A 13272-nucleotide genomic window follows, 5' to 3' on the forward strand; every position below is an offset into this window, starting at 1 on the left:
GGCTGATAACTAAATTTTTGGATTACACACATGTGGATACTGATAAAGGTAAACCATGGGTTTGGTGTTAATCATGTTAAGTCTGTGATTGCTTTAAAAGATCCAAGTGGGATATCAAGTAGATACTCAATGGTGTATTCAAGGCTAGATCTTATATTTCTGGGCTACATATACACATTAAAGAATAGCAGAATAGAGGAGATATATAAAACCATGAATCCAGATTAGATTACTGGCAAGAGTAGAAAGGAAGAAAAGAAGGACTGGAACCAAGCTCTCAAGCAAAATTAAAATGATGACAAGTAGTAGCCAATGCATTAAGGGAAAATAAGAAGATACAAAGTTACAAAAACTGAGAGAGGAGAGTATTTTGAGAAAGAGATTGGGGTTATAATTGTAGTATACATCTAAGAGATCAAGTACATGAGGACAAATAATTGTTCAACAAATTTGATGGCAGTGGTTAATTAAGGACCTTAGAAGTTTCAAGTACATAGAAGAGGCAGACATCAGAGAGAACATGTAGGTGTGATCTCCTACTCATTTAGAAACATCTGGAGATATTTCTGAGTGTTACAACCAGGAGACCACTCCTGGCATCAAGTGGGTAGGGCCGGAAATGCTGCTTAACACTAAGGAAGTATCCTGAGAAAAATGTTGGCAGTAGTGGAATCGAGAAACCCTTCACCACAATATCAGCCTCTCCAGACAAGCTTTCAGTAGATACTTTTTAAAATCATGTCATATTATGTAATAATAAGCCTATAAAATGAAATGATTCTAAGATGAATCATCAATGTAGTTATTATTTTATTGGTGTTTTAAAAGTTCTTTTTATTCCTCACCTATTCATTCTCTTTTGCTTGCTCCTTTTCTTCATCCCTCTTCATAATAGAATACCCCAGTCTCAGACCTTAGTCCTCACTGTCTTTCCTTACTTCCTTGCTGAGCTCACATAGTTTCATGGATTAACATGTATCGACATGCTAACATAATTGGTATCATCTCCTGTCCAACTGCTTACTTCACTTTTCTTTTTAATCTATGAAAAATCTTGAAACTAGCCTGCCCCAAAATAAACTTCACATAGTATCCCCCAAATCCACTTCTATAATCTCATTTAATGACAACTCTATTTTCCACAAGTTTAAAATAAAGATTTTGGAGTACTTAGTTGTTGCTGATTCCTTTTCTTTTGTCATAATATATAAATCAGGTAGTCTTGTTTAATACACCTTCGAGTTATGGCCAAGAGTTGGTTATCTCATATTAGCTTTCCTGAAAGCACCTAGGTTTGAGCCAGATATCTTTCTTTTCAATTAGTTCAGTAGCCTCCTAACTCCTCCTTGCTTAACTTTTCACTCACAACCCAGCAGCCAGAATGCCAAAAAGTGAAAATGGTCCAATTTCAAAAGTTTGACCATCACCACAATCCAACTAATGGACATATCTATGACCCCCAACTCTTTCTGTATGGTCATCTAATTCCCTTAGTAACCTATTCCCCCAGACCTTGCCCACTTCTCTCCCATTACCAAGAAACTACTGGTTTGTTTTCTGTTATGATATATTAGTTTTCTCTTTCTAGGATTTCATGGGCATAGTAAGTCTTTTTCACTCAGCACAATGATTGAGAGTATCATCCATGTTGTTGCGTATATCAATAAGCCATCCTCTCTTTTGCTGAATAGTTTAGTGTTATGTGGATATACCGTGGTTTGTTTGGCTATTTACCTATTAATGAACTTACATACTTGTACGTCACTAGGGTTTTTCCAATATGTAGTAGAATTGTATCATGAAAAGTTATTTCTGATGTTCACTTTGTTCAATAGTTTTGAGACCTTACTGTGTCAGCTAATTTTATCTATGTCTTTGTTGTTGTTGGTAGTAGTGTTTTTGATACGGTGTCTTGCCCTGTTGCCCAGACTGGAGTGCAATGGTGCAATCTAGGCTCACTGTAACCTCTGCGTCCTGGGTTCAAATGATTTTCCTACCTCAGCCTCCCAAGTAGCTGGGATTACAGGCGCCTGCCATCACACCCAACTAATGTTTGTGTTTTTAGTAGAGATGGTGTTTCACCATGTTTGCCAGGCTGGTCAACTCCTGACCTTGTGATCTACCCACCTCAGACTCCCAAAGTGCTGGAATTACAGGCATGAGCCATCACACCTAGCCATCTGTGTCATTTTTTTATGATTGTACTCATAGTATATATATAATAACCTTCATTTAAAGACTTATATTTTGAAAAACATAATTCATTTGATTTTGTTTCTTGTCATGGCAAATAATGTCTTAGTAATCATCTTTAAGTGTAACAAAGCCTGTATTAAGTAGTTCAGACATTTTGTGAAGTGAAAATGTGAGATTAAAGAGTATTCAAACTTGATTTTAAATAAGTACTTTCAGATTGCCTTCATAAGGACTACTTTTAAAAAATGATCAGCAATATATAAATACAAACTTTTCCTAATGCTATTGCCAAAACCAGCATTGCATTGCTAATAAACTTTTGCCATTTGTTTTTGATGTGCATTTTCTAAATTATTTGTGACGTTTGAACACCTTTTCTTATGTTTTGTTGACTATTCAAAATTCTGCTTCTCCCAAGGGTCTCCTTTTGATCTATGCTCATTTTTTCCTTAAAGTGTTTTGTTTTCCATAATATCTTATGCACTATTTATATACTGTAAATACTGAGTTTTTGTTAGATATGCACCCCCCCATACAAAAACATTGCCTTCAAATGAATTTACTTTGTTTCTGATGGTTTTTGCTGCATAAAAGATTTACTTTTTATGTAGTCTGATCTGATTGTCTTCTTCTTGAATGCTTCTGGACATCACATCATATTTAAGGAAGTCTTTTATCTAGCACATGTGCACACTTTCTATTCGTTCTTTTACTTTTAAATCTGTACCTTTCTGATGTATCTGAATCTGTATATCGTTTGATATAGGGATTTAACTTCGACCCTAAATATTAAATAGTCTTTCATTTCTCTAGTGATTGAGTAGGCGTTTCTTTTTTTCTGTGGTACTAAACTCTCAAAACATATGAGTGAGTATGGAGTCCCCATCCTATTCTTTGGATCTTTTTGTGGATATGTGCACCATTAACATATTTTAAAAATGTACTGTAGCATTATGGCATATCTCTATTTATAAACTCTACAGTTATACGTCTTCATTTAAATTATTAGAAATTATTTAATTATATATTTCTAAAATTGTTTAGAATATTATTAGAAGAATACATACATTAGAATTTGATTTATATTGCATTGCATTTATAGATTAATTTGTGAAAAGTCACATCTATTATGAAATCACTATGATAGAGATCCTCATAATGAACCATTCTTGTGTTCGAAGGGTTATAGAATGTCATTCACAATCGGCCTTAACTGAATAGTAAATATTTTTATCTCCATAGTAAGAAATATATGGTTTTCCACGAAAAGTTTAACTTCAATGATAACATTTTTTTTTTTGCTAGTTATATATTGCCTAACAGGAAATGTTGGTATGTATCTTTTTCTCAAACCTTAAAGAATAAAGTTGCTGTATATGAGAGTTGAAAGAACAATGATAAAATCTATGTGGCAAAATAAACTCACAAATAAATATTTATATAATACAGAGCCTTACCAGCATCTGCTACTTTTTGATGTTTTGATAATAGCCATTCTGGTTATTAATAACCAATAAATGGTGAGAGATGGTATCTCATTGTGGTTTTTGAGATTCCATATTTTGTCTGCCTCTGTCTCAGAAAAACCTAGATTAATCTTCCACACTCTTCTCCCTGTATAGTATTTCATTAAGTTTGTCTCCTCTTGTTTTGCTGTCTCCACTTTTGAACCCAGACCCAAGCCATTCTCCACACCATAGCCAAAATATTCTTAAAACATTAATATGATCATCATATGTTCCTAAGTAAATCCTTCTACTGGATGTCCATTAAAAAAATATTGGTTTACAAGCCTCTTAATGATTTTCAGCCTTATCTCCCATCACATCCCTCCCATTTCCTTACACAGCTATAAACAAGCATATATATATATATCCCTAAACACAAATTTTTGTTCCAGCCATACATAGACCATATTTCAGTACCAAGAATGCAACTTTTTCTCTTCCCTTCAAAGTCATTTATGAGCTGTTTATTCTGCCTTCCTTAATTTATCCCTATTAACCAAAGCTCCTTTATTAAAAAGACACCACATCACTGTTATTATTATACTAATTATCACCATTGAGAATGGTCTTGATCTTGTTGAAGCATCAGAGATTTCATCCCACATACTGTGTTTTCAGGTCTTCCAAAGGCCCTGAGTGACCAATTGTTGTCATTTGAAGGAACACGCTCAAGGAAAGATAAAATAATGTTAATTTTATGCCTAGAAAGTAGTCTACAGGGTCATCCCTTTATTATTCTGGGTTCTATTTTGACTTGGAAATTTTATTGCCTATTTACAGAGTAATGAAACACTAGGAAACTATAATGGAGCCGGTAAGAAAATGATATATGAATCTCAGTGTTTCCTATATTTACACAGCACGTGTGCACACACACACACACATATTCACAATCTGAGTGAATTTGATGGATGATAGACACTGAGGTATAAGAACACAATTTATTTTTATGTATATCATATACGTCATATACATACACATGTAGGCCTGCTACAAAGACTAACATTTCTGTTGATTCACAAGGAACATAACTAATGATTCTGGAAACACTGTCATTTGCTTCTCTGAAGCGTTTTTATGCGTTTTTTGCTGTCTTTATCCTCTTTCTGAGAGATACATAATTTATTTATTAAATTCAATTCCTTTTGGTTGCAAACTAATTATATAAAGAAGTTATGCAGGTAAGATAAATTACTGAAATAGGTTAGGCATAAGCATTGGGAACACAGGTGATAGAGACAAACTGAACACATCAAATTAAATGAGGGTGCAGCAGCTAATTGACTCTTCTATTCTGGAATGTTAGCCTGGTTTCCATATACCAAACTTAATTGTCTTAATTAAAAAAAAAACTTTGAATAAGTAATATGACATGTTAATTTTGAAAGTTAGAATCTACTTTTTTTTTTAATTTTAACTTTAATTTACTTCTCAACCAGTTGTTTTGATAGGTCTACTCCAACTCCAAATTATTTCTCGAATGTTATGCACATTTAAATTGTAATTTTCAGAGTTATCTTATTTCCATATTTCCAAGTCATTCACATATGAAAATGACCTGGAAATAAGGATGTAGAATAATATCAGAATTACCACCCAAACACCAACACATTATTCACTTACTCACTAATGCCTAAAAATGAACAATTGCCATAAGATACATATTTAAGGATATACAAAATGCAGACTTACCCAGAATGGATAATATTTCAAACTATTACATAATTTACTGTTTAGAAGCTAGAGATGTTCACAGATCATCTAATCCAAATCTTTATTTTATACACCATATATTATAAAAAGAAACCAGGACTAAGATTTAAATAAAGTTCTTCTGATTCCAAATTCAGTGTGCTTTCAAATCTTCCTTGATATCTTTGTTTTTCTAATAGTGTGAATAAAGGTTTAGAAAGACAGTCTTTCTTTTTATGGAGGGCAGAGCCAATCGTCTTTCTTTTTATGGAGGGCAGAGTTCAATCAGAAATAAAGGTTAAAGAACACTGAAGAGGCTAAAAAATGAGTAACAAAATCACATATATTATTGAGTCTTTAATTCAAACACAAATTTGGTCTTTTTCAAAAATCATCAGAGAATTATGTCTGAGGTTTCTTTTTCATCTGGTAGGAGTTTATTCCAAGTTGACATGGTTCTAATGTAGATCATTGCAGCCTTAAAGTTACTCAGATCCATTGTGCAGTATAAATCATAAATAGAAGCTAAAGTTTTCATCTCTGCAGTAGCTTTTTAAATCTCGTACACATTCTAGCTCTAAATATAACTTCTATTTGGTTCTTAATTTCTCCACTGCTTTATCAGCTCCTTGACATGTGAAATATCTGGATATTTTAATAACATTACTAAGTCAATAGAAATTAGTAATATTTAGAATTTATGGAGTCATTATTTTACTTTCACTCCTTGGAAGTGAGTCCGATTCATATTTTGAGGAGAAAAATGTAAATAGTCTTTTCATTTAGTATAATATCACACAGAGACACACACAATTTCTTGAAAATGGTTTTACATCTTTGTTTTAATAGAATTCCATTGGGAGATAATTAACTTTAATAAAATGAGTCAAATTTTCTATTCTTAGATGTACATCAAGATGAAAAAAATCACGAATAAATAAAACGTGACATTACCTCAATTTATCCTTGTGCTAACTAAATTTTCTTAAAGTATATTGCTAACTATAAGCAATTTATTAAAATAGACAACAGTATTTTTATGACTCACATGCTTGAACTCCCCTATCACAGGTTTTTCCTTTCTACTGTTTTAAAACAAATGTCTTTAGTGACTTACATCTTCAGTTTATTGAAGCTGTAATTGTGGCAGATACCTTACAATCTACACCTATAGAGGATTAGCAATTTAAACTAGTAACCTTTAATTTTGTTACAATCAAGCTGTCATTTTTTTGGTAAGATATAAGGGTTTCATTCATTTGACTAATACATTCCTACAAAGAAGGATGCCTCAGGTCTCAAAACTGGCTGTATATTTAGAGAGTTTATTAGAAAAGAAATCATTTGTTTGAAGAAAGCAGTCAAAATGTGTCTTCCACTCCATGCAATAAGATGAGAAATGACTTTTCTTGTCAGGAAAGCTGCATGCTTCTCCAATCTCTCAAACAGGACACATTTAATTGGTGTCTCTATTTCACAGGTGTGCCTGTCTAGTGAGCTAGCCAATGGAGCAAATGAAAGTTTTATATTTTCTTCTTTCCAGTATACTATGTTTGTTTCATTTCATGATTTTTGAAGACAGGTAGCTTAGCTCTTCTGTTCTGTTTTCCCATGTCAATCTTCATTTTCACTCTCAGAATCTCAGTGTACTTTTTCCTGTGTTTTTTCATTTTTTGTGTTTACCTGATTGATTTTGGTACCTATCTTTAAATAAATTGTGCGATCATAATATCAAGATCCAACAGGGATTTCTGTCTTTCATCCTCCAGTGAACATCCATTCAATATTAGACCTTTTTTAATGTCGTTAATATTATTCAAAATTCTGGTTAAGATGTGAATGGTGGAGATTATTTTGTTTCCTTGAAACTCAGTACAAAGGGTGATTTTCTAATTTGGCCATAGGTTGAGAGTAGGTTAATAATGTTGCCACCTTCTGATGACAGTAGTCATCTTCTTCCTCCTCTGCTCCTTTCTTCCCTCTTCCTCCTTGTTGTCCTTCGTTTTGTTTTGTTATACCCTCTTTAGTGTTGAAAATCAGTAAGTATTTAGTATAATACGAGTCAGCGAGGATGAACACCTGGTAACATCTTCACCTTCTGCTATCATTCTTTGAGAATCACCTTGTCATTTATGATATCATAACTTTAGGTTGAATTAATTGCATGTGCCTATTCTTTACCCCATATTCTAACTACTTTAGTTGTTACCGGAATGACATTAGGGATTCCTTGTTCAGGAGCAGGAGAATAAATGTATATATTAAATGACTCTGCAAGTCGTCAATATCTTTTGTACATATAATCAAAATAAGATTTTTCTTGCTTTTTCTAATCTATGTTCTTTGCCCTAGAAATGTGACCTAAATTTATTTTTCTACAATTCTCCATTAGTAAAATCTTCACCAGCCTGTTAACCTGAAAAAGTATCACTAAATCAAACTTCTGAGTGCTTTACAAACATTAGGAAACTGGGTTATTAATTGTCATCAGTCTAGGTTTAGAAGTCCAAAATTGAAGTATGATCAGATTTTTTTAAATTGTACTTTAGGTTCTGGTGTAAATGTGCAGATCATGCATGGTTGTTGCATAGGTACATACATGGCAAAGTGGTGTGCTAGTGATTTTTTTTGAATGAATGAAATGAAATAAAAATACTCAATTCAATGTAAGTGGAACTTGCATGAAATATGACATATTTTGTCGAGGATACCATAAGGATTGAAAATCAGGTGTACACATATACATCTTTCAAACAGAAAATAGATAACTTTTTCTATGCTCAATCAGACAAAGAGCATTATAAGTTTTGTGTCATAAAGGTTTGTTCTACTATTGTTAGAAAATAACACATATGCTTCAACAGGCTTAAAACACCTCATAATTGTGATTTTTCCCATTATCTTTCATGTTTGTAAATTTATGATTCACACTGACATGCACATGCCATTTGTTGATATATTTACTTTCAAATGATGACGGGTTGGAAATAAAAATACAGTTTAATGATACTGGAACATATGAAAATGATTTTTTGGTTTGGCTAGGACAAATATTTATATTCTAAACATCTATGAACATTATTTATATTAAATTTCTAGAGTATGCTGTATTGCATAGTGCTTTATATTTAATTCAAATAACTCATATCACTGGGCATATGGATAACATTTATTGTTAAAGCTGAAAAATAGGGTTCTAAAACATTTTGTATTTTCAGATTTAAAACCCAAAGGGTTGAAGAACTGATAATAAAGGGCATTAGAAATTGTCTATGGATTCTGTGTTCAAATAAGCCATATTTTCCTTGTTTGAGATCCCAGTAACCATGCAGCAGACAGTGATTTGGCATCCCATGTTCTTTTTGAGATGTTCAGTTTCTTTTCTTTTAATCCAAGTTCACTGATTGATAATATTAATTCCTCCAAACCCACACACAAAGACTTCATGTGTTAAAAACTCATATTTCCACTGCTTCCCAGGTCTTAAAGATGCTATTACATATTGATTACACATCTAGTTGTAATCACCTTCAAATAATTGTTTCTACTCTTGCTGTAATACCCCTGGTATTACCTTCTCACTTTTGGTTATGCACAATAAACCTGGCCATGTCAAATTAATTACTACACTAGTTCCTACTTTTAGTGATCAAGTTAATTGAAGGACACAGAACATAAGTTATTTTCCTTGCTGTCTAGTCTTAATGAATTCTGTTACCTTTGTCTCACAGTAATTCAATAAAACAAATGTTAAGGTAATCCAACCTATTAAATGTAAGGTAAATAGATATTATGACTTTCCTCAAAAGATGTTAAAATATAGTATTTCCATAAATGTGTCTAGTTGTACTAATCATTTTTTCAATTGTAAAACAAAATTATGTCTAGAGAGGATTACAGCACCTGGATTTTTCTCACATTGCTGAAAAGAGTGTACATTGCTACAAATTTTGAAAAAATTTTCTAGCAGTATCCTATCAAGCTAAGTGTGTGTAAACTTGAAGACACTAATTCTATTCATTGGTAAATACCCAATGGAATTGAGTGGTTGTCTCCACCAAATAAAAATGCACTAAAATATCCACAACATGAGTTGTAATGACCTAAAAGTGTAACCAAGCCAAGTGGATATCATCAGTAGAACAGTAAACAAATACTACTGAGCAATGAAAAGATTACAAATGGACAAATACGAAACAAGGATACATTTCACAGTCCGATGTTAAACAAATGAATTTTGGAATGAAACATTATGATTCTTTTTTACATTGATTTGTTTAAACTAATCTATGGTATTAGATATCAGAATTATCATTGCTCTAAGGATAATATCGACTGCAAGGAGTCACAGGTGAACCTCCTATAGTTCTAGAAATATTTCAACAGAGTGCAACTGGTTAAACTCCAGTGGTCTGTACAATTAAGATTCATGCAGATATACATCTACAAAGATTGAAAACAGCATTAAGAACCTTTTTTGACATCTATGTAATGACTAACACAAGACTATGTTCTTATAATTCCCCCATAACTTCAATGTAAAGACACAGAAAATTCTGCAAATTTCCTTTTGAAAATACCATGGTGTGTTGTTTTGTTTCCTTGTAGTGTCCTGAATTTAAAAGGCCCAGGGACATTGCAGTTGACTGGGTGGCTGGAAACATTTACTGGACTGATCATTCTAGAATGCACTGGTTCAGTTACTACACTACTCACTGGACAAGTCTGAGGTACTCTATCAACGTAGGGCAGCTGAATGGCCCCAACTGCACCAGACTCTTAACAAATATGGCTGGAGAACCCTATGCTATTGCTGTAAATCCTAAAAGAGGGTACGTTAATGGCTTAGTATTTCTATTTCTTGATAATGAATATCTTTTATAGAAAATGTGCTCTGTAGATTTTGTCTCTGTAGTGAGTGTTCAATGTATAATAGTGTCACATGACTTTTAAAAATCCTCATACTACTCCTTTGTACAAAAGCATGTCCTTTTCATACCAAATGATGGCACAAAATATATTTTTCATGAAATATTGCTGTATTATGCATTCATTGTACATGCGTGTCTGTGCATGCTTATATGTATGTATTGTAAAACAGTGAGCCTGGTGTGATAAACATATAACCTCTGTTTTTAATCTACAATTGAATTATCAAAGTATTAAACATAATATCAAACATATTATGTGTAGAGTACTAACATTTTTGGCTATTTGTGGTAATAAAAGATGAAGATATGTATCTATACAAACAAATTTAAAGAGTGCATTACAAATATTTTCTTTTTTTAGTTAGAGATGTAAACTTACAAGCAATGACCAAAAAGGAAATAGAAAATATTAACTAAAACTCCTAATCAGCCATAAAGTGGATCAATAACTCCTTAGTAAAAAGAAACAATTTATATTTTATTATTATAATTATGCAGTCTTCTCAATTAAAGAATAATTTCTGCTTCAGAAAATAGTTACTTCTCAATAAATCTATTTAAAAAGCATGTTCATACAGCATCCATAATAAAGTGACTATTCTATTGAAACAAAAGAGAATTTCATGTGATGGAAATATTTTCCTCTGAGTTCTAATGAAACTTTTAAAATTGAATTTTGGATATTAAATAATTACTATGGTACAACATAGTATATAGTGATTCTCAAATTTTAATGTATGTAGGCCAGACTTTATTTAAAATGTTGATTCCCCAAGCTGTTTATTGGAGGTTCTCATTCTGTGTGTTTTGAGTTGGAGCCAGAAATCTACTTTTTAAGAGACTCTGGGGGTGCTTCTGAGGCACAAGGTCTGAAGAGCCACTGCTTTGGGGAGCAGAATCAGGTTATAGCAGCACCATCATCAGGCTAACCTCTTTGACCTGCTGTCTTCAGGATGATGTACTGGACTGTTGTTGGGGACCACTCTCACATAGAAGAAGCAGCCATGGACGGTACACTGAGAAGGATTTTAGTACAAAAGAACATACAGAGACCCACAGGTATGATTTCTGACGCATGTTAAAATATGAAGCAGGGTCCTAAATATATTTCTGTTAACAGTTACTTCTAATTTTGTTGGCATCATAAGTATTTTTACAAGTGTATAAAATGATTTATAGTATGATTTTATGAAGCTATTTGCCTTTCATGTCCTATTCTCTCAACTTGAAAATCAGGTCCTTATACTGTCAGTTATATTATATAAATATTATTTGAAACTTGCCTAAGTTATAGGGCTATTTGTTGGATTTCACAGGCATGAAATGTTGACAGTTTATAGAGATCCATTAGGGTATTTTTACATATGTATGTGAATGAAGTTGGGATATTTGGAAATATTTCTAGAGGATGAGAGATGAAATGAACAAATAGGTGGCTAAATATAAATACTTTATGTGAAGGACAGGTTTGATGATGTTTTGCCTTTTCATTCAGAACTCTTTTCAATATGGCTTTAGTCTCCCAGGCTGACTTGCCATCTATGCTGCTACTCCAAATGTTGTGTGTTCTCAGGACTGCCCAGGAGTTCAGCTCTTTTCTGTCTCCATGGTCTTTTTCCCATGCCATATTTCTCCCAGATCCCCCATCTAGAATGTCCTTCCAAACCTTGTTAGCTGAATCTTTCTCATCTTGTACATCTAACTTTAGTACTTCTTCAACAAAACATTTGCAGACAACAGGAGCCTCAGGGGCTCTGTGCCACCCACCTTCCACTGACTACACCTCCACAAAAGGACATAATGCATTGTTTATAGTACATATTATCTAACAATTATGCATTGTAATATCTTTTCTAGTTTAAATTATTTATATTTAGTGCTTATGTTCTTATTAATTGTTAATATGTTTTATATCTTTCCATTCATTTAGATGGCTTTTACTCTTTATGGGAAGAAGCAATATTTGAAACTTAGTCTGTTAACATAAATCTGTTTCCATCCCATGCTTATTAACAAATGTGCCAGGAATTGTTTCAAATGCTAAAGGAACAATGGGAAGCAAATTCTAACCCTCATGAAATCTATATTTCTATAGAGGATAGAATATGTATTTATATGTACTGTCACATTTTTATGTGTGCTATACAAAAAACCATAGTGAAAGGTGGGCTGTCAATGAAAGTACTATTTTAGTTTTGATGATCAGAGAAGTCATCTATAGAAGGGTGATATTGAAAGACCTAAAAAAAAAGAGAAGTAGCAAGCCATATGAAGTTGTGAGGAAAGAGCTTTTTAAGAAAAGAGAATAGTCAGTTCTGAGTAAGAAATTAGCTTAGCATGAAAACAGCAAGAAGGTTACTATGCCTAGAAGCATATAAACAATTCAGAAGACTGGAAGATATGAGGATAGCAAGGTGACTAGGGCCCTCAAATGCAAAACTGGATTCTATTTTAGCTTTAAAGAGAGTGTTTTGAGGTTATTGGCAAGGTGAGTGGCATAATTTCAAACACAGTTTTCATTTTAAAAATACTTCTTTGGTGTTAACATTTCACATAATCATATTAATAGTATATGTAACTTGTTTTTATTTTAAAGAATGTCACTGGCAGCAATTTGTAGAACTACCTGTAGCATGGTACTTAGGAGAGTGCCTAAGGTGAGGATTCTTATAAAAGCCATTTATGAAGGAAGTGCTATGCAGAAGAAAGCTGTAAAAGACAGAGAGGAGGGGAAGGAATCCAGTAAACTGTGTTTCAGGTGAAGCCTAGTCGATGGTTATGTTTGGAGCATCAATTTATGACAGACAAGGGCATCTGTTTTTTAATGTAACCCATCAGTCATTAATTGGCCTTGGGGCTGTGATGTTCCAAGCAAAGCTGCTTCAATCAGCTAAGCACACTTATCTGGAGAAGAATATATGCAAGTCCTCATTGCAAAAGCACCA

General features: G+C 33.0%; 1 protein-coding gene across 4 annotated transcripts in view; it reads left to right on the forward strand.

Moving 5' to 3' along the window:
* Window positions 1–13272, forward strand: part of LRP1B (LDL receptor related protein 1B) — a 1941900-nt gene that overhangs the window by 1833493 nt on the left and 95135 nt on the right. For all 4 annotated transcript variants that reach the window (XR_013518953.1, XM_078327882.1, XM_078327883.1 and 1 more), the window contains 2 exons: window positions 10005–10228; window positions 11280–11386. Coding sequence is in view for 3 of the 4 variants with exons in the window: in XM_078327882.1 (XP_078184008.1) it covers window positions 10005–10228; window positions 11280–11386 (331 nt within the window). In the remaining variant the exon portion in view is untranslated. The remainder of the gene's footprint in view (window positions 1–10004; window positions 10229–11279; window positions 11387–13272) is intronic.

Source organism: Callithrix jacchus, chromosome 6 (assembly GCF_049354715.1).
Source record: "Callithrix jacchus isolate 240 chromosome 6, calJac240_pri, whole genome shotgun sequence".
Taxonomy (NCBI): domain Eukaryota; kingdom Metazoa; phylum Chordata; class Mammalia; order Primates; family Cebidae; genus Callithrix; species Callithrix jacchus.